At 39.5% G+C, this 22,191-nt stretch overlaps 1 protein-coding gene across 8 annotated transcripts in view; it reads right to left on the reverse strand.

Moving 5' to 3' along the window:
• Positions 1–272: 272 nt before the first annotated feature.
• Nek10 (NIMA related kinase 10) overlaps positions 273–22,191 on the reverse strand; it is a 188,030-nt gene continuing 166,111 nt past the window's right edge. For all 8 annotated transcript variants that reach the window (XM_077795652.1, XM_077795650.1, XM_077795648.1 and 5 more), the window contains 5 exons: positions 18,962–19,072; positions 7,496–7,604; positions 5,434–5,486; positions 5,295–5,350; positions 273–329 (listed from right to left, as the gene is read on the reverse strand). In XM_077795652.1, the coding sequence (XP_077651778.1) occupies positions 281–329; positions 5,295–5,350; positions 5,434–5,486; positions 7,496–7,604; positions 18,962–19,072 (378 nt within the window). In that variant the 3' untranslated portion in view covers positions 273–280. The remainder of the gene's footprint in view (positions 330–5,294; positions 5,351–5,433; positions 5,487–7,495; positions 7,605–18,961; positions 19,073–22,191) is intronic.

Genomic DNA, 22,191 nt, shown 5'->3' on the forward strand with positions numbered 1-22,191 from the left:
GATGACTTTTGCAGCATTTTCTTCCAGGAGCAACATTGACAGCCCTGTCATCCTGTATATAATACGTACTGGGAATGGAGACCCCCACCCAAGAACTATAGCTGTCATACATCCCACACAGGATCTCCAGAAAAAAAGATGCTCCTGGCCCCATGGCATTTTGGTCTCTCCCCTTCCACACCCTCTAGCAAAATCCAGTCCTCAGCATCTTGTTGTAGTGGCTGAAGTCCAGAACTTGAACTTTACTGGGAAAAGCAAGTTCATTCAAAGTGCAACATTTTCATCTTTTGGTTGGGTGATTCTTCGTCCCCCATGGATAGGAGTGATACCTAGAAGATTCCCAAATAGAAAAGAGTTCTCTGTCAACACAAATATTTTAGTTCACACATTCCGTTTCAAAAGCTATGGCTCAGGCACATAAGTAAATAAATCACAATAAATTTTAAAAAGTGTATTATCCGGATGGGAACATTTATAAAAAGCTGTCTTTTACTGAAGCTCAGTGCTAACAGGGTCTTTCTCAAATTATGAATTCAGTAGGAATTAAAAATACTCTAGAGTGGAAAAATAAACGCCAATTCCATGTAGCTTATACATTTGAATGCTGTGTGCATTCAGATGACTATTTTACATGTTCATCAGTCATGAGGAAATAGAGAAATGCAAGCCGATTCAATGTAGATTTTTTTTCTCTTGTATATATTTCTCAATGCAATATTTCATTATTTAAAAAACATAATGTCAATATGCATCTAAGTATATTCAAAAAGAAGAGAGGCTTGCCATCTAGTCAATCACAGAACTCACAGTTTTACAAACAAGGGTGAAACTGAGCCCTACTAGTGAGAACGAGGCAAAGGACAGGTCGCTGGTTATCAAGGAAAAAGAAATGGGGTGATGGCACTTCCCCATCAGTGGGTGGGTGGCTACCACCTCTGGAGGAGGGGAAGGATCCCTCTTGCCAGCACAAGCAATCACTCCCTGAGAAGCTCTTTTCCTGCCTTTTGGTCGTGTAGGCAAGATAAGAGGAAGAGGGGGCAAGAGAAGAAAGGAAACCTAAATCTATAAAGAGGAAATACATCCCCACTCCCACACACAAACACCACCAGCTCTGGGTCCCCTCTCCTCTGGAAGAGTCTCCCCTCTCTCCAATTTCTGTCTCTTAAAATTTGCTTTCTACCCTTGCCTCTGCATTTCTCAGGTGTTTAATATTCGGGGAGGGGGAGGGGAGGAGGAGGACCTGATTCTGATTTTCAAGGCCGGTATCACTAAGATATAGCCTTAAGGTAAGGAAACTAAATGTCTATGAATGTAAAATATCATTAATTGTTTTTACAGCCCCGACAATGATCTGGAAGAGGCCCTGTCTTGGAAACAGTTATGAGGCTGGCCGAGCCTGTTTGGGCCTTCTTTCAGTTTCTTCACACTGCTTCTGCCTCTCAACTCCGTCCTCATTGCCCTTATCCAGAAGCCCAGAAATAAGGAATCCCTCATTTTGGTCAGGGGGGTCCTTGCTGCTACTTCATTTCTATTACCACTGTCTTTTCCTAATGCAGTATTTTGTATCTAAGATATTCTTTCTAACCAACTGCTGAAGCAGTTTCCCCATCATTTATTTGAACAGTTCCAGAAGTCTTCCCCAAAGATAGCTAACAGACAGATAATGACTTCACCCTGAGACTTGCAGTCTGAGAACAGCACCTCTCTATTCTTTTCCCTAATTAAATATAAGCCCTACAGTCTAAGCTGAAAAAATGTGCCACATCACCATACGGGGGCTTAACGGTTTGGGGATTGGCTGGATGATCTGTGTATAAGCTTAAATTGCAAACTTGAATAATAAAAGTTATTATGTATGTTGCTCTCTCCGGATGGTGCTTAACCAAGATGATTTAACAAGGTTTTTTTGTTGTTGTTGATGATGATGATGATGACGACGACAATAACAATTAAGATGTTAACAATGATAATGTGAAGAACAGCACATCTGGGTAGACCCTGGTGGAGGAGTAAAACCATTCCTAGCTGGCACAGCTTTTCTCAACTTGTGTTCTATGTAAATGAGGAGGAAAACACCGGAGTAAACAAACAAGGTCGTCAGATGCCTTTCCTATAGGATGCCTCAGGTCTTTAATAGAGTAATGAGGATCAATATTCTCCAAAAATGGAAACTTCTACATTCCAAGCTTCCAAAATATATTTGGTCATGAGACTTTATTTTTCATGGAATATGTGATATCTTTGGTAATATTGGTTATTCCATGGAACCTTTATTTAGGAAAAATACACTCCAGTGATTCTAAATACAGAATCTACATATTTCTACATGTCCTGAGACATTTAATATTCTCCACCTTTTGACTGAAAAGATTATGACAGCACCAGCTATTTTGATTTTATATTTGGAGTAATGCATGTTTCTGGATTGTACATTATTAGGTACTTCTAAGTGAAGCCTGAACTATCTCTTAAGAATTGAGTTGGGTGGCACACACCCATAATTCTAGTAGCTTGGGAGACTGAGTCAGGAAGATTGCAAATTCAAAGCCAGCCTCAGCAAAAGCAAGGTGCTAAGCAACTCAGTGAGACACTGTCTGTAAATAAAATACAAAATAGGGCTGAAGATGTGGTCCAGCAGGCAAGTGGCCCCGATTTCAATCCCCAGTACCAAAAAAAGAGAGAGAGAGAGAGAGAGAGAGAGAGAGAGAGAGAGAGAGAGAGAGAGAGAGAGAGAGAGAGAGAGAGAGAGAGAGAGAGAATTTATTTGGGACACCTGTAAACTAGTAGTGGTTTGGGGGACACCAAGGGCTCTTGCTTATCATTAAACTGAAGTTTTCTCCCAAGATAAGATCTATCATTACTATTAGAAACCAAAAAAAGTGAATATCATGAACTCATGGATTTTAAAACATTTAATATCTATTTTAACATATACTAATTATACATACTAATGTGGATTTTTAAATGATTCATATTCTTTTGGGGAAGATCTTATAAAATTTTTGACATCCTGTCCAACTTGTGCTACTTGAACTTCACTGCTCAAATGTGCCTTCATATTCTGTTTAAAATTCTAAATGTAACTATGAACAGTTTTTTGCCTTTATTATCAGGAATCTTATTATCTGTTCATCATAAGGAAATTTGCAACACCTTTTAAGAAAGTAATGTATCTCCAGAACTAAATATTTTAAAGACTTAATGAGAGTCAAACTAAAAAAAGAGTAATATATTTGTTGTTTTATGTTGTTATTACAAAAAAGACAATGTTTAAAGGAGCAAATAAGAGCTCTTATAAGAGCTTCCTTAAATTTACACACCTAGTTTTTCATTAGTATTTAGTTGATTTTCTGCAAAAATATGAGGACATTTCTTACCCTTGAGTCGATGAGGAAATGCAGAAAAAAATGACAACAGTCACCTTTACCCCACTACAAGCCAAGGGCACTTGAAATAATAAGATGCTGAGTGTTGGAAAACAGAGACATTCATGTTACCCACAGAAGACTGGATAAAGTCTGCCCTCCAGCAGAGAGGGAAAATCCAGAAACCTCTCCAGGGATGTTGGAAGAAGAGTGATTGCAGAGATGGTAATTTCTATTAACAATATATCTTTGGAAGATGAGAATTACTCATCATTTCTCTGTAGTTACAAATCACAACAGAACTAAATTTACGAAGGGTGTATTTGGGAAATATATTATCGAGCTAAAAGAGCAAGTAGTTGAATAATCTCATGTGTGATTCATAAGAAAACCTCACTGAAATGAGAGAAGAAAAATAAATACTGGTGACTGAACTAACCTCAAAGAAAATCTAATTTCCTGGTAACTACTGTAACCAGATGTTCTGGGGCCCTCTTTCTCTTATCATGGTTACTAGTTATCTTCAAGGGAGACTTCTAAAATAATTTAGATGCAACAAATGATTTAGATACCACAAAATAGCTTTTCTAGCCAGCACAGTGGCCCACACCTGTAATCCCAGCTGCTTGCAGGAGGTTGAGGCAGGAGGATCCCAAGTTCAAGGTCAGCCTGGGCAACTTAGTGAGACCCTGTCTCAAAATTTTAAAAAAAGGACTGGGGATATAGTTCTGTGATAAAGCACCCCTGGTATCAAAGGACAGTGCCTCATAAAACAACACTGAGCCACTTGGGCTGTGTGTGTGGATGCTTGTGATCAATCTGATGATTCAGCTATGGGCAGGTCCTTGGAAAGTCAAGAGACAGCTCAGTAGGGTAGATATTGTCACTGCCCATACCCTCTCATCCATGCCACTTCAAAACATACTGGCTGAATCCCTAGTGGCCGGTACCGATTTCTCTCCTTGAGGGTTTCTCTGGCCTCTACACCTTCCTTTGACCACCTTTAAAAAGGCCAGAAACACCAGGGAATCAATACTTCCTGGGAAAGGCCTCAAATAATGACTGGTGGAAACTGGAGAATAAATACCCCAACTTCCTCACCCTGTGACCCACTCACAAGAACTCTAACATCTGTTCTCTTTCTGCATTGGCTCTCGGATTTCTTCCATGGGATTGAGCACCAGCCAATGAAAACCTGCTTGATAATGACACCTGTATTAAATAACTTCTTTATCCCATGTGTTTCCCTGAATCACCTCTCAAATAAACTAACTGTACCCAAATTGTTGCATCAACGCTGTGCCTAATAGTGAAACTACAGGAATTCGGGACTAGATTTAAATTGATAAAATGGAGTATATTTTAAGAGAACAAATAATGATTATATTAAGATAATATGGAGTCCCTTTGAGCAGTCCCAGTAAACGGACATCTCTTATTTAGAGCAAGCAAATGGTAAAACAAAACACAGAGGGACTGCATATAAACCCATCTTAAATGCACCTGAAGGGATTCTTTATTTAGTTGCATTTCCCACACCTAGCCTTCTATGCAAATAATGGTAGATTTCAAAATGATGGAAACCCAGGTTTTTAGCTCTTCTATAGAATGAGACAAATATTAATTTTAAAAATATAGATAATGCTTTTCCACTCAATTATATTTGTTATTCTTATAAGTCATTTACTAGGAAGATCACTTTTTATTTCAAAAGAGAACACAGGAGCTGTGTCCATACAGAAGATATGCAACATGTATTTTACCTGTGTAGGTATTTAGTCTCGGCAAAGATATTTTATACAAATATTTAAAATAAAGGTTCAAAAAGAAAAAAAAAAACTTCTGAAATGAAGGCTAGAGAAAAACCACATGTAATATCTGATGATCTCATTTCATCTTTCACATTTGAAATCAAACTCTAGATCTCACCTGTTAGATGCAAAATTGTAATAGCCACTTTCCTCTAGGACTTCTTCAATCACACTCTAAAATTGAAAAAAAAAATCAGGCTAGTATCAAATTAAAAGGAACAAAATAAAATCATTCAGGGGCACTGCAAAAACCTCACCTGCATCTGCTCATACGTTATTCCTTCCTCCAAATCAGAGCTGGTGGGTGGACCTGAAATAGATGAATTATAGGAAGTCTGATATTTGGTCTAATTTTCTCAGTCACACTTTATTGGCAATTATGACTTCAAGCGCAGTGAAAATAGGTCAATTTCTTAATGATAAAAATGAGACTTAAAAAAAGTAAATTTCTAAGTGTCTTGGTTTTTGATAGATGCTCTGTTTCTCTGTAATAACTGGCTGCTTTGCATATGGCCATACTGAGATTCAGGAGCATTGCTTACATCGCAAACTGGCTGGTGAAGTCAGGGCTGTGTTTGTCTACGTTCATGAGTCCAAACATGAACTACCTGATGGGTGAGTTTTCTTATTGAGAGACTCCAATCATCCATAAGGCAAGAAGAGTACATAGGTGCTGGCAAGAAAATAAATTCTTATAGGGAGGCAGAATTAGTGAAAGACCACAAAGATCTGACTAGGGCATGTGGCTGCCTGTAGGAAAATACATTAGTGCGGAGGCCCTTTATTGATGGTTGGTAGGAATATACCAGCAGCAGCACCTTAACCTACCCCATGCTGCCAAGAGCACGGCTGACCAGTTTCTACTTCAATGTATCAACCTATGTGGAGAACTGGGAGTTCCCTGCCCCTCTGGAGGGAGAAAAGAGATCAGGCTGCAGCTGAAGGGGAGGCTTGAAGGTGTGAGTCCTTGCAGTTCATTTTCAAAGCCAAGTTTAAAGGTGCTCCCTGTTCCCTCCCCACAGCACCACAGCTCTGCTGCCTTTGCTCTTGCCAAGCCTGCTGTGACAAGGGTCATGCCTGCTCAGCTCTGGGGTGGAGCGCCGGGCTGCCCTGGGAGGAGTCCTCAACTCTGTGTCAAGCTTCTGAGAGACTTCCAACAGAGTTCACCCCATCACAGTTGCTAATGGAAGGAGAAGTTTGGCCTGTACATGAACTCACCTGTCCTGGGAGAGACTTTTAGAAGCAAATGACTCCGCACATTTTTTATCCTGATCTTATGAGCTTCTCAGAAACCATTTTAAATGAAATTCTACCTGCATGGGGATTAGCTTTATCCCAGGAGACTAAGACTAAGGAAAAGTCTGGTAATTGATACAGGAAATAATTTGCTCAGGTAACAACATAAGCACAACTGAAGTGAAGCATTTTTCCAAATGGAAGAGATGTCAAGTCTCATTTAACTGTAAGAGCTTTAACTTTTGTTCATCTCACTTTATAGATAGAACTATGATTTATTTAGATTCAAAAATTATTCAGGAGTTCTGAAACCTCAGAGTAGCCAGAACTCTTTTTCTATGACAAGAATTTACTTATGCTGAGCTCCTACTAATGGCCAGAGACTTTTTAAGTTAAGTTGATCCTTACTATTACTCCATGACATAGGTGTTACTTATTGTTTTAAATTTTATATATTTTATGATTTTTATATGATTGTTATATTCATCCCCATTTTACAGGAAAGGATACTGAAGTTCAAAGAGCTTCCATAATTTGTTTGAGGTCAGCTTCTAAATAGTTAAGCTGAGATTTGAATCTAGGGCATCCAGGTTTGCAGAATCTTTGCCCTTAATCTCTATGTCATATTACCTCCCTATGTGAAATTTCTGCTAAAAAGGAGAAAAACTCGAATATGTTTGATGTGGATTGTTCAAGTAAGCTTCAACTTTTTCACCATTTTGAATATTTAAGCTTTCACTTTCTACTTTTTATCTCCCTTGATGCTTTGGGGCATTTTATTTCCCATCATCAGATAAGCAAGAAGAAACAGAAAGCAATCTGAGTAACAATTCACCCACACAGATTCTGCTGTTTGTTCATGGTATTAATAAATGATCAAGGAAGCTGCCACACTGGGTAAGATAAATCTCAGGGAATTTCTTGATTCCTACTATATGTCAACTATTACCATAGATAACAAAATAAGCTTTATTTTTTTTCTTTTCAGTTGAAGGTGATACTTTAGGTTTAGCTGCTGATCCAAATGATATGACTTGTGTGTGTGTGTGTGAAATCCAGATTACGCATGTTGATGACCATTACCTGTCAGGTCATTTGAGGACAGGCTGTTTCCACCCAATGAATGACGTAATAAATGGTAATCTGCAGTAAAGAAGTTTGGCTCGATTGGTTCTGGAGATCCCTGAGATAACTGAAACAGAAAAAAAAAAAAAAGCAAACCTACATCTTATTTTATATTCAGAAGCAAATGACAGGAGACCTCTGTGTGGTGTTTTCCATTTCTCCATGTCTCTGTATAGAAAATTTAGTGCTCTGTGGATTTCAATCCCTTGAAAAGAGAGAAACATCTTCCTTCCAATAGAACTTACAAATTGGAAGCGGGCACATTACAGTGAAAGCAAGTTGGACAATTCCCTGGTCCCATGAAAAAAAATACAGTTTATAGCTTTATGAGAGCAAAATAAAAATGGATAGGAAAATAATGGCTTGGGCCTGGGACATCAAGATGTTATTTTTAATCAAGCGTAGGAGGAATAAACTCCAATTATTCAACAGTTATTAAACAGTATGTTTAGTCCAAATCCCAGCCCTTTCTCGTGTTTCTGCCTTGAACAATGCCTTCTTGTTTGACCAAGACAAACAAGTTTCTTATTACATTTTGCTAAATTACTATTAATTAAGGTTAATCTCCAAACATTAGTTCCTAACACTCTGAAGAAAAGAGTAATTCACCAAAGATAGAATTTATTAGAGCTCCAACGGCTTAATGTCTTCCTATAAAGCTGCATTTTTAAAATGGAATTTTAAGCTATTGATGTTTTTCAACTCCTTTCACCTTTAATTTCCACCAGCACTTGGAGATGGCCCAATTTTAATACCTGAGTTGAAATATTTTTAAAATGTCAAATATCAATAAATCAGAAACAAATGGCATAATTTGGACTAAACAATAGTAGTCACTCTGAATTCGTATACTCTGTTCACCAATTAAAATACATTCTTGTTCACTTGAGAAACCTGACAGTATATGTGACGATTAAACAATGCACATCAACCCTACAACCAGTGATTTCCCCTTAAGGATTTACATAAGAGAAATCAGTACATATATCCATCAAAATACAAGGGCAAGAATGTTCATAGTGCCTTATTAATAATAACTAAAAATTGGAAAAAATCCCAAAGTCCATGGATAGAAGAACAGATATTTCATAATGTGCTCATACAATGGAATTCTGCAAAGCAATAACAAAGAACAAACTATGAATTCTCAAAACATGGATGAGTGTTGAACGAAAGAAACCAGAAACAAAAGAATACATAGCACCTGGCTTCAGTTATGTACATTTTCATAATCAGGTAAAACTAATCTATGGTGAGAGAAATCAGGATAAAGATTACGTTGTAGCAAGGGAAGGGGATAAACCAGCAGGAGGCCTCTGTGGGGCAGGAAATGTTCTGTATGTTGATGTGGGTTCTATATGGTCACCTGGGCGAACATATATAAATATGGATTCATATAAATGTCTACAAACTTATGGTGCTGGCTCTATATGTACATCATTGTATACATCATGCATTTTATGCCTTAATGAAAATATTTTATATAAGCAAGTGATAACTAATTATTCCATCATTGTACTTTGGATACTGCAAATACAAATTATTTATGTGTCTTCCAGTCTCCATATTACCAAACATCTATGACACTAGAAGAAAAAATAATTCCAGCCTTTTTTATTCTTGAAATTTTATTTTCCTTACTTTAGTTAATAATGTATTTGTAATATGACAAGACTGTAAGATTGTAGCACACTGTAATGCAGGAGGATCTGACAGTCACATACTGACAAACTTTCCCATCATGCTGTAGGGTGCGTGGAGGTCAGCCTTAAGCATTCTGCATTTTCCCTACCCAGCGAGCAGGTCATTCCAGCTAAGCTTCTTAATATGTATTATGATGCTGAAAATAATTTCCTGGCATTACCTTTCAAATGACCATAGGGATATTTCTCCTATGCTTGGCACAGGAGTAATTTGGCTGCCTTGAAATGTTCCCCTTCATTACAGAAAGCTTGTTCAATTTAATTAAGAAGTTTATATCTTGAAATCCTGAAGATTTCACACCCCAAAAGCCCCAGAGAAAAGTATATAAAGGGTGGGTGACCTAGAGAGATCAAGGCTGCTACTGTATGGAAAAAAAAAAAAACAAGTTTTATTCATTGATTTTTTAAAGCTTAAAGAAAAAGTTTTTTGAGGTTTCCAGTCTTAAGTCACATTAGCTATCTCCGTTAGCTTTGGAACCTCAAAGAAATGGGCCTGTGGATGAAGGCAAGGACTAAAAGCCTTGCATTTGAACCCATGTACATTAATTTTTATGCAAAGAGCTTCTTAGAACTTCTGTTTGTGCTTCAGTTTCTAGATATATGTATTCTTGCAGCAAACATTTTGCTCCTTCCTGTGTGTTGTCAGCATGTTCTGTATGATATGAGCAGGCTGCAGACATGATCTGCCTTCTACAAGACCTGTATCTTGACTAGAAGAAGATGTTAACATCTGTGAAATGGTGATACAAGATATCATGAAGTATGAGATGGTGAGTTCTAGACTTTAAAAGAGGAGACCACCAGGGTTTACAGAGGTTCTGTAGAAGGAACATGGTAACCAAGCCTGGGTGTGGGTGGGTGGAATGAAGGAAGCAAAGCTGGCAATCCAGGTGAGGGGAGTTTGGGGTAACAGTCAGGCACTGCATACTGAAGACATAACAAAGAGAGGAAAATGACATGAGTCCACTGTTATGGAGTTACAAGGATTCAGAATGAAGGGGAAGTGACATTCATTAGTTCAGTGAATTTTTAAAATCAATTATTATGTGCCAAACACAGATCCAAAGAATGAAATAACTCAGTGACGATCAAGTTATACTCTGGGAGCTTGCTGCCTACTTAGGAGGAGGTGTGCCTGTGAAATATTTAGTTGGACGCGTGTAGAATTGCAACTGTGCCGAATGCCTTGAAGGGCAGGTCTGTGGTTCTAGGAGGTGATGATAGATTTGTTTTATCCAGGAAAGGCTTTCCCAAGGTACCACTTATGCCAAGAACTGATGTAATAAGTAAGAATGAGTGAAAGATGGGGTGGAAAGAGCATTACAGCCAGGGGAAAGCATGATCAAAGACTGGCGGAAACAGCATGGCAGATAAGCGAACTACAGAAAAGGGCTCATGGCTGCTCTGGAGACAGCAAGGGGCAAGAGCACCACGTGATGGAGAGATAAGCAGGGTTTGACCAAATGGGAGTGGAAATAACATGGAGAGGATTTTTGTATTCTATTAAATGATCCTCCAAAGGATTTTCTGTGATATGTGTGTGTGAGTGTGTGTGTGTGTGTGTGTGTGTGAAAGAGAGAGAGAGAGAGAGAGAGAGAGAAGAGAGAGAGAGAGAGAGAGAGAGAGAGAGAGAGAGAGAGAGAGAGAGAGATTATGTGAGAGAGAAAGAGGTGGGGGAGATGGTCTGCTTTGAAAGAATCACCCTGATGCAATGCAATGAGCATAGTAGTTGGACTGGGGCTGGGAGAGCAGGGTGAGTGCAGACACACTAGGGGGAGTATGAGGAGGCTCAACGAAATAAATGAGTGACTTATTACTAAGTAACTCATCTAGTCTGGAAAGCTGGATCCCAGAGTTGAGATGATGGATTCAGAAACTCCTAACATTTTTTAGTGTATGATAATAAAAATCAAGTGTTAAAGAACTAACTTTAAGTCTGGCAAGACAGACTGGGGAACAAGGAGATTTGCAAAGCAGTTGTGGCACTGATGAAAGAAGGAAGGACCAAGAACCTGGACCAGGTGACAAAGGAAGGAAGGATGTGGAAGAGCCAGCATTAATAACAACAGAAACACCCACTGCCAGCTAGGGATGCTTGTGACACTCTAGTCATATTTAATAATATATTTGGTTCTTATAACTATCCCCTAAAGTAAATATCATCCCCACTTTACAGATGAGGAAACAGGGAGGTAAACTAATTTTCCCAAAGAGCATAGCTATTAAGTGGTAGAAGCAGGGCCAGAACCCAGGGCTGCCTACCACCAAAGGTCAAGCAGAACCATCCATCCTGCCACCAGTCCCAACTGCTAATAACTTGGGGGACACAAAAAATACTCGGTGGCAGAGAACTTACCTAGTCTGCATGAGGCCCTGGGTTCACTCCCCATTACTGCAGAGAAATAAGTGTCTGAAAAATGAAGTGAAGCATTTGAAAGAGACTCTAAGATTTAAAGACGGAGCAGAAGGCAAACTTACGTTGCCAGTGTTACTGGGGTGGACAGAGGAGGGGAGAACAAGGTGCCAGATGGTAAAGTAAATGTTCCCCAGGAGGCGGAAATAGGGAGGACACAGCAGGACACCTTTAAAGCAGTGGCCCTCACAGCAAGCCAGTGAACCAGCAGTCCTGGACCAGCATGCCCAAGTCCTTAGTGCACTGTGAACCTCCCACTGACAGGTGTACCTCCTGTGTGTGGCACACATGCTATTTGGAAACATGTATAAGACCTTCTTCTGAACTGAAATAAGAGGGCTCTCCTGCTCTGAACAGACATTACAGTTCTGAAGAACAAACAATAATCCATGCTATTTGGTGGGGGAACTGGGGATTGAACTGAGCTATACCCACAGCCCTTTTTCCTTTTTATTTTGAGACAGGGTCTTGTAAATTACACAGTCTGATTTTGAACTTGGAATCCTTCTGCCTCAACCTCTAGAATCTCTGGGGTTATGGGCATTCCCCAGACTGCCCAGTTGATACACACTTTTGAACTAAGCAAGTCAAATAAATAAATTCCAGAGAACAGGCTTTATATCCCTATTCCCACTCCTCCTCCTCCTCCTCCCCAAACACCATTGATTTTGAGCATGTATTATGCAATTTGAGCACTTACTGGTCAATAGAATATAGTGCTTTTTAGACAGAACCTAAAAGAGAAGGAAACAATGAGAAACTACAAATGTAATCGCTACTAAATTTCCCAAACGACATTTTCTTTCCCATATCATAAAATAAGGCTATCTGCTGCAGAACAACTACACAAATTATGTGGGATCTAATGCAACTGAGGTAGGACTCTGGAAGAAATTGAGCCAAACATAAATGAAATGAGGTACCAGCAGTGAGAAAATTCACAACATGTTCCATCACTCTGCACTCGCTGGTCTCTGGTCTCATTTCCTTTCGGATTTCCTTGTCCTCTTTGACTGAACTGCATCATTATAAGACAACTTATTTCCTAATTTTGCATCTTTTCTAACCTACAGCTCCTATTAGCTTTTTATTAGCTTTTAATAGGCCACTTTGTTAACAGAAGTGTCCAGTCTTTATACCAACTTGTTTTCTTACACACACACACACACACACACACACACACATACATCTGCACATGCACCCACATATGCTTGTCCATCATCAGCCCCCCAACACTCTCAAAGTCCCCACTGCTAATGAAAAGTAGCCCTGCAATGTAGGGCCTTACATTCCCATCAAGAATTTTTGTCTACCTAGCAAAACTAAAAGACTGGAAATCTACCATTAATTACCCAGAAGATTTGTCTTCTGCAGACCCTGACACTGTTGGAGGGGTCGGATACTGATGGTGGGGTCGAGGCAAAGAGGAAATGATGGCCTGAGTCTGCCAGGCAGGAGAGCCCTGCTATAGGTCCTCCTCCACTTGGTCTAAACAGGTTCGGGCTGCACCCTGCTGATTTATGATGTCTCCAAGGGCCCTGGCAAGGACTAGGCAAATATAAACCATGATGATTATATGCATAAAGGACCATTTAATTAATTAAGTCCAGGATGCTGAGCAATCTGCCTGCCTGGAAAAGAGCTGGAAAGCTGGAGTAAGGAAGTAAAGAATGTGCCAGCTGATAAATAATGGAAACTTGACCTGCTGATCTGCACTCAAGTGCAGACCAGATTGGAAACGGAAGAGAAGAACCGGGGAGGCACACGCCTAGAGGAAGAAGTTCTGGGCCATCTACCCCACACCACTGGAAGACCATCACAGGGTCCCTCTAGGCCTTCCCATCAAAGGGTGCTCCCTAGAATGAATGGCAGCAGCAGCAGCACTGGGAGAGCTGGGTCAAATGCAGAATTGGAGGCCCAGGATGCGATTGTATCTAGATGACGTTTTTGGCCTACTAGACAGACCATCTTTCTAACCAAAAGTTTTTGGATACACCAGATGTTCCTAGTGGATAGACTCTATGTTCTATGCAGCTCAGCTACTCCAAGCATGCCCCTAGATGGGCAGAGCACAATCTCCCCTCCTCACCAGACCTACTGAATCACAACCCACCCACGTGAATAACCCAGGTGACAGATATGCACAATAAGATATGAAAAATGTTGACTTTACCAGACTGACAATTTTCAACCTTGGCTGTACAAAGAAATCACCTGAGATTTAAAAACAAACCAATATCTGGATCCAATCTCTGGAGTTCCATTTCCCTGGGGGATTAAGAGAGGGAAGGGACATGCAGCCTGACTGTTGTGTTTAAGAGCTCTAGGAAATTCATGTAAGCAGCAAAATTTGAGAACTCCTGGCCATGGCTCAATGCTTAAATCATTAGCTGCTTCCCACTTGGGTATAGATTGTTTTGTTTGAATTCATTCTTGGTCCAAATGATGTTTGTAACGTATAACACAATGGTTCTCAGACCTCACTACCTGCTAGAATCACATGGCTCCAGTGCCCGTTGTGCATTTGTACAAATTTTAAAAAGCCACCTTCTTACCCGAGGATGCAGCCCAGTAAACCCTTCATCCAGATGCTTTTGGATAGAACAGAACCACTACAGTTCTGCGAGGCAGCTTTGCTAGGTGAGCTGTTTTCAAAACACTCATGCCCAAACATTGGTCTGGGAGGGATCTGGCATCAACACTCAAACTAAATGCATGACTGTTTTTATTATTTAAAAAAATTCTAACATTTAACAAAACTAGAGAGGACAACACGATGAACTCCGTTAACCCACCAACCAGCTTAAACAGGGCCCATCTTGCCTCATTTCTATCTCCTCCACATTCTGTCCTACCTATGCAAGTCCTACATACAGAAACTGGAAAAGGAACCCTTTAAGCACACTAGGCCACCCATAAAAACTCAACATGGCATTGGAAAAAAATGTGGATTTATTTTTAAAAATAATCAGAACACAGCTATCCCAACAGAAATGATGAATTCCTTAATAAAACAAAATTTACAACCAATGTTTACATTTTCCTGATTATCTCAAAAAAAATACGTGTTTTGAACTTTGCTTTTCAAGTTTTTTTTTTAAGTTAGTAAGGAGTAAGTCCATATATTGCAAGTGGTTGATATCTTCCCTAAAAATGTTTTAAAGTTTATAAGCAATCCCTCTCTTCCTTTCTCTTCTCTCCCCTCCTTTTCTCTTCCTTTCTCTTTCTCCACTCCTCCTAACAATATATTTATTGAAAAAAAAATAGGTCAGTTTTCCTGCAGAATTTCCATGTATGGGTTTTACTCCAATTACTCTGATACTCCAATTATCCCACAATTATCCTCATTCTATCAATTAATATGTTTTCTTTCTCTCCTGAATTTGCTGCAAGTGGTAAGCTTGATCCAGAGCAGGGATTGGCAAACAATTTTCTTAAAACAGTTAGATAGTAAAGGTTTTGGCTTTAGAGGCCATATGGCCTCTGTCTCAGCTACACTATTCTGCCTGTAATGCAAAAGTAGCCATAGACAATATATAAGTGAATGCATAGGATTGTGTAAATAAAACATTTAGCAAAACCAGGTGGCAACCACATTGATCTGAGGGCTCTAACTATACAAAGTCTGGTGATTTTGTATTTAGAGGCTTGGTCAGATGTAGAAGCAAGCTTTTAGCAAGAAGAAGACTTAGTGTTGTTCATTTCCATCAGGGGGCATAGCACACCAGATTGTCCCTGTTCTTGTGATGTTAGCAGCCATTGGAGGATCATATCTAGATCCACTCTTTCACCAGGGGCTGCATAACTATAACATTCTTTACTTCTTTGGCAATTATTAGTAAGTCCTTCCATAATGAGAAACTTCCCCTCACCAACCATTTAGTTACCCCAAGATAGAGTTAATAAAGGACAGACAGAATACATTTGCAAACAATTTTAAAAATAATGAACTGAGTATTCTTGAGAAGTAACCAATGAGAGATTTTCTTCAGTATCATCATGAACACTTGGATTTAAACATTATTTAATGCTTTCAATTATCCATTTTGGTTCTTACTCTCATGGGTACTCCAATTATCCCACAGATAGGCAGTGGGGGCCTTTGCAGGTTATGCCCTCAGCTGTCCTCGATGACGCACATGCTATGTCAAGATATTCCAACCTAGTCCTGTGTCCTTGCTGCTTCAAGCCCATCAGCTATCTCCAAGGAACCGTGGGTAGACAGAGGAACTCACTGCTGCTTGGTTAGTTCCTAAACCATTTTAGTTTAGGTATTAGAAAATGTGTATTTTTTTAAAGATTTGTCATGAATTTATATTCCTCAGTGCTAATTTGAATTGACCTCTTGCTTCTGTTTCTTCTTTTTCCCATGATGAAAATCTCAGGTTCCCAAAGACACTGATATAGTCACACTCGGTTGCCTTATTGTCCCTGCAGTTCCAGGCAAGACTGAGCAGGCTGTACTGAAGACCACCTTAGGTGAGTTATAAATAAGGACCTTAATTCCCTAGGAAAGGGCTCATCAGTATTTGACTTCTCTATATATCCTGCTGTGTCTTAGGCCACTAATAAGTAGACACAATCAGCCCTAATTTTGCTCTCAACCTGGAGACATAGGGTCTCTGGTTTCAGGAAGAGAGAGAGAGAGAAGAGAGAGAGAGAGAGAGAGAGAGAGAGAGAGAGAGAGAGAGAGAGAGAGAGAGAGAGAGAGGAGAATCAAGGGTATTTTATGTGCAGCCCTGTTGTGGGGCGACTGTATCAGTCAAAGGCTAATTGGCCAATCCTTTAGGACCATACACAGAGTGAGAAATCCACTTCTGGAGAAAAATTATTGCAAGCAAAAGATTATACCAGAAAGGCGGGAAACAGCTCACAATTTTCTCACTTACAATTAGATGGGGGCTGGAGATCTTTCAACATTCATATGGAAATATAGGAATATGTTACATCATTATATATTTTAATCAAGAATTGAGTATATGGAGAGTATCTCATACAGAATACATAAATGATACATTCTATAATCGATAATTATACATCAAGGACCTGCTACATGCCAGCCACTACATAAAACCCTTCAAAATGGATCAGAAACACTGCCTGTGGGGAAAACAGAACTGTAAGTCAGAAGAAAAAATACTTTAAACATAAGAGTAAAAAAGTGATCCAGTCATAGAGAAAGGGGAGATTAACCCTGAACAGGAAAAATTAAGGGAAGCCTTTATGGAGGAGCTGACTTCTCAGTTCAGTGGTGAAGAACAGGAAGGATTTCAACATCTGGGCAAGGTTTCCTTAACACACAGGAGTCAAGGCTGCCTCTGCAAGGACAGAGCAAGAAGGCATACACCATAATGCTCTAAGCATTATGGCTCCAGCCTGGGAGCCTATAGAGCTTCTAATAAGTAGACACAACCTACTTATTAGTAGATTGTGACAAAGCCCTGGATGGAGCTGAGCATTCCTCTTTCCCAGCCCAAAGGTCCACACAGGGTGTCCCATAGACTTCCATGAGCTTATAGAATCAGAGAAGGGGACCCCTTGATCTTCACAGGAGAATTGCATCTTCTTTTAAATGAAGATGAAAATAAGGATATATCTATCCCTGCAGGACACCTCTACCATCCTGTTAATCCCCATTTTTTTCCTCCCTAGACCAGAAAGGAGAGAAACTAAGATCACTAGTAAGAGATGCTACCGTGGTGCAGAGGAGGAAAGCGCAGGTCTGCAGGGGGAGGGTGCAATTTAACAAAAAGAAATCTCCTTGCCTTCAGGGGAAGAGAGAAAGACAGCAAGGCAAGGATGCAGAACCAGAAGTCTGAGTAATAAAAAAGGAAAGTGATTTGCTTTAAGGACACACACACACTGTTGGAAAATCACTGAGTAAGGAAGAGTCAGAGCCACTTTTGTGTATATCAGTTTGTAGTAGATGCTTTCACCTTTAAAACTAGGATTTCTGGTAAAATAAGTTTATGTACAAAATGGATTATTGGGAATATCACTTTAATAAGAATAGAGAAACCAAGCAACAGGTAATCTTTTTGTGGGAAATATGAGCTTCTGTCTTTAAAAAATATATTTACTACAGGATACAGAGTGTAAGTATCATTAAATAAATATGGGAGGTCTCTGTCTCTGTTTCCATCTCCTCTGGTTTCGTTTCTTGGCCTTATTTGCCAACACAATGCATGAAAGAAATCTCGCTCTCTAATCTCTGATGAGACAGGGTTTGTGCTTTGTTTGCCTACAACCTGAGTACCCTCCCCATCTCCTTTTAGTGTGTGGAGGTACTAATGGTGCAAGCATGGAAGATGGAAGGCAGCTGAGCAAATGTTCTATCAGCCTTTCTTATTGAAGAGCCTATCATATTCCCTGAATAATTCCTAAGTCCATGTTTAAGACCAGATACATTATAGAAAGTCAAAGGGAAAGTTCATTGGTGGTATGTCCATGCCAAGGTTAACAATGTTAAAAAAAAAAAAAAAGAAAGAAAGAAAGAAATTTTTAAATATAAAATTGAAAGGGGACCAAGCATCTTTACCTGGGTTTGCTGAATGACCTGTGTTTTGGGCCTTTCGGGGACAGGAAAACAGAGTTTATGGCTACTTCTAAGACAGAGGGATTTACTGCCACCAAGTTGTGCTAATGAGAAAATAAACAATTAAACAATCACCAATAGTTAATTTAGTGATTTAGTCACTAAATGTGAATGTATGAATAAAAATATTTTTTAGCACCTCAAGTTTAGGAGATTGCTGAAGATGGGAAAAAAAACAACATTAGAAATAGTTCATGTAGCCCTCTCACAAATCATCAAAATCATGGTCTCAGAGCATCAACTGCCTTTTTAAAAGTGCAAAGTTCAACTTGGGGGTCCCCTGTAGACTCCTTCTAATAAAATATTGGGTTGGAATCTTCTAAAATATGTGAAATATACACACATTAAGTTAGATGTATAATAACATTTATTCTTGGGCTGGGGATATATAGCTCAATTCATAGAGTGTGTGTCTCAGATGCACAAGGCCCTGGGTTCAACCCCCAGCACCACAAATAAATAAATAATAACATTTATTCTTAGGAAAATACATAATAATGCTGAAAGAACTCTATTAGCATCTGAAAATAATGGCTAAAGAAACAAAGGCTCTCACCTTTGGGAGAGGCTAAGACTTACACTGGATTTGGTATTTTAAGCAGTGATAAAACCCTTTAATAGAGGATAGAGTTCAAAGCACAAAGTAAAGGAAGAATAAGATGTAACTGATGTGTTTTATCAGCCAAAGAATTCCTATATATAGAATACCATACCTTTTTAATTTCAGATTTCAAATTACAAGGGTTACTCTGCTGGCTGAAGAGGGATTTCTTGAATCTCTCTATAACTCTTCTTTTCAAATTGTGGTGCAAAGCCGGAGGAAGCTGTAGGAAATCAGAAAATAATCATTAAAACCAAATACTCAACACTGCATTGCTGACCTCAGGCAGCATTTACAGGGGGCCGATGGAACAATGTGCAGCCAAGGGGGCTAAACAATCGTTTAAATTTTATTCCAAATTAGTACGACTCTGTGCTATGATTTTTTTAATCTTATGACATCAAAGTAGTAAAATAAATCGCTGCTTTTCAAAAGGTCTGCTTCCATTTATCTTATCATTGTTATACTCATTGATATTACTTTTCATATAACAACTAAACCATTCACTAATTACACACATATTGAATTTTGTAAAGAACAGCCTTGACAAAGTAGGGTACATTTGATAATGTCTAGGTGGGTATAGCACAGGTATATATAGCACACTCAGAACCACCCATGGGTAAACACTCTGGCAGTGGCCCTTGTCATAAAGAATCTGATACTTTAGACCAGAAAATGCATGTCTGCCACAGTTCGCAGTCACCTGCCTGGGAGTGCCCCTGAAAATTCAGCTGTAGAGAGATTGGATTTTAGGAACTGCTTGTATTCAGAAGACAGACAAAACAGATTAGTATATATTAGGGCCCGGCCAGGATGAGTGAGACTTAACACATATGTAGAAAGTCATTGTGGAATCTTAGAAAATATGGTAACTAGATGAAAACAGGGAATTAAAAAAAAAAAAAAAAGATTTGTAGTGCTTGGCAGGTTGGATTTACACAGGAAGTTAAAGATCCCAAGAAGCGCAGAGGGATGAAGTGAAGTCTGGGAGACGGATAACAGAAAAGAACCAGGGTCAGCATTATAAGCAGTCTCAGGGTTGACAAAGTGTTCCATTTTGTTTATTGGGAGATCTTGAAAGGGGAAGAGGAACAGATAAGAAAACAGATAGCTCGATGGGAAGAGACCTAGGATATAAGTAAAAGCTCAGATCAAATGAAAGAATGACATGGAGAGACAGTTGGGATTTTCTGGGTTTCCTTCCAGTTCCAGTTGGTGTCACGTGGCTATCTTTGGCCAATAAGATGGTATGTATCACTCTAAGGGTGAAGGGATGCTCCTCCTTTACACAAGCAGGGTGCTCCCTCCATCTCTGTCCTCCCCTACTGCAGCCCAGAGTCCACCTCTTCTACATGGCATGGCCTCGACACGGTCAGCCTGAGTGAGAAATCACCTTCTATGGTGTCAAGGCAAGGGATTTGAGGGAGTACTGTTTAGCGGCATACAACTTACCCTATTCTGAATAACACAAAGAACATCTATTCACTCCAATTCATGTAAAAAGTAATAGAAGAGCAAAGCATAGGGTCTTTGGGGTTTGTGATGACTGATTTTGTAGCCAAGGAACAATTGTTCATGATCCCAAACCTGATACAATGCAGGACCCGTTATGAAGTTTTATAGTTACACAACATAGAAACACAGGGCAACTGGAAAGACTGGGGGGGAGGGGGAGGGAGGGGAGAGAGAGAGAGAGAGAGAGAGAGAGAGAGAGAGAGATACTAGCAAGCACTCTACCACTGAGCTACATCCCCAGACCCCCCCAAAATGCTTTTAAATGTACCTGTAATCCTTGTGCTTGAGCTAAAGTAGGCTTGACTGGGGGGGGGGGAATGGATTATTCTGGAGATACTGAGCCCTTCTGAGTGCTTTGAAGGATTTAATCATCTGGCAGCACTAAGACTTCACTGATCTCTTTTGATGTCACTATTATAGCTATCTCTTCCCTTGATCCCAACTTGATTCCTCCCCATACCCGCAGCAAATGGTCATAATTATTACGGTCCTTTCACATGAGATGGAAGGGGGAAATCATGTAAGATAAAGGAGTGATATTTCTGAGCATTAAGGAGCAAATAGTGGGAAGACAGACAATGGAAATGAGCATAAAAGATAGATGTGTGCAGGAAAGAAAAGCAAAAGAAGAATGGATTTAATGTACAATAGGAACAGACAATGAAGGGGAGAGGCACACACACACCTTCCTGGCGAAGGTTTGGGTTGAGCAGGGAGGGGATGGGAAAAGTCCCTGGAGAGACATGGGGTTTGGAGGATTCTCTATGGTTGCACACCAGAAGTTGCCACCTCACTGAATCCAACACCAGAGGGCAGTGTCGGCCCAGGACTATATGTCTGTGGCCCAGTGTGATTGCAGCACAGCTGTCCAAGGGAAAGGCAGCAAGTACTGTCTGTACAACAAACTCTTGAAGGTGTGAAGCACCTGGTGGGCTCATGGTTCCTTCAAAGGACCCTCAGCCCAGTACTCTGGCAGCTATCAGTATCGAATTCATTCAGATACTCTGAAAAAATCTTGCTGTTTATTTAACTTGATAAGCCTCTATTTAACTTAGAACTAATTGCATTTACTGCTCTAGATGACCTGCATAAATTGCATAAAACTCATTCAAATGAGCTAACATTCAGTCAACTTAAAGATTCATACACTGGGAAGTATTAGAAAGCTATTGTATCTTATTGGAATAATGATCCCCATAGACAGCATCTCATTGTTCAAGTTTTTATGGAAGAATTTTAAATTTTAGAATGATGACTCATGCTTAGCTGAACTGCAGATGATGTGAGTATAATGATACATTATGCACAAGAACTATCATACCAATAATAGAAAATCAATACCTATGATTCATATGTGCTAGGCACCATGATCACTCTTTTATGGGCATGATCATACTTTTTACCCACAACAAACTCATAAAGCAGCACTTATTTTACGGGCGAGGAAATCAGAACTTAAAGACCTTATATAACATGCAATACCCTTTCTGAAGTAGTAAGTCTTCTAGCAACAATCACTACCCTAAAGCAAACACCAACATACTAGTCACTGCAGGACAGCACTTTATAGTTTATTAATATTTTCATATACTTTATTTCCTTCAAGGCTCATGGTAATCCCAGAAGACCTCCCATTTTATGAGCAAAGAAACTAATTCTAGAAAACATAATGACTTTCTCAAAAGCCAAAGATTTGACAGCTTATATTTTGTTTGCTTTACTACACCTTACAAGGTAACAAAAGAAAAATTATGAAATCTGACCTGTACATTTTCTAGTAGGTTTTTTCAAACGTGTATAATGTATATATTCTTTCTAAAGAAC

The sequence above is a fragment of the Urocitellus parryii genome, chromosome 3 (assembly GCF_045843805.1).
Source record: "Urocitellus parryii isolate mUroPar1 chromosome 3, mUroPar1.hap1, whole genome shotgun sequence".
Taxonomy (NCBI): domain Eukaryota; kingdom Metazoa; phylum Chordata; class Mammalia; order Rodentia; family Sciuridae; genus Urocitellus; species Urocitellus parryii.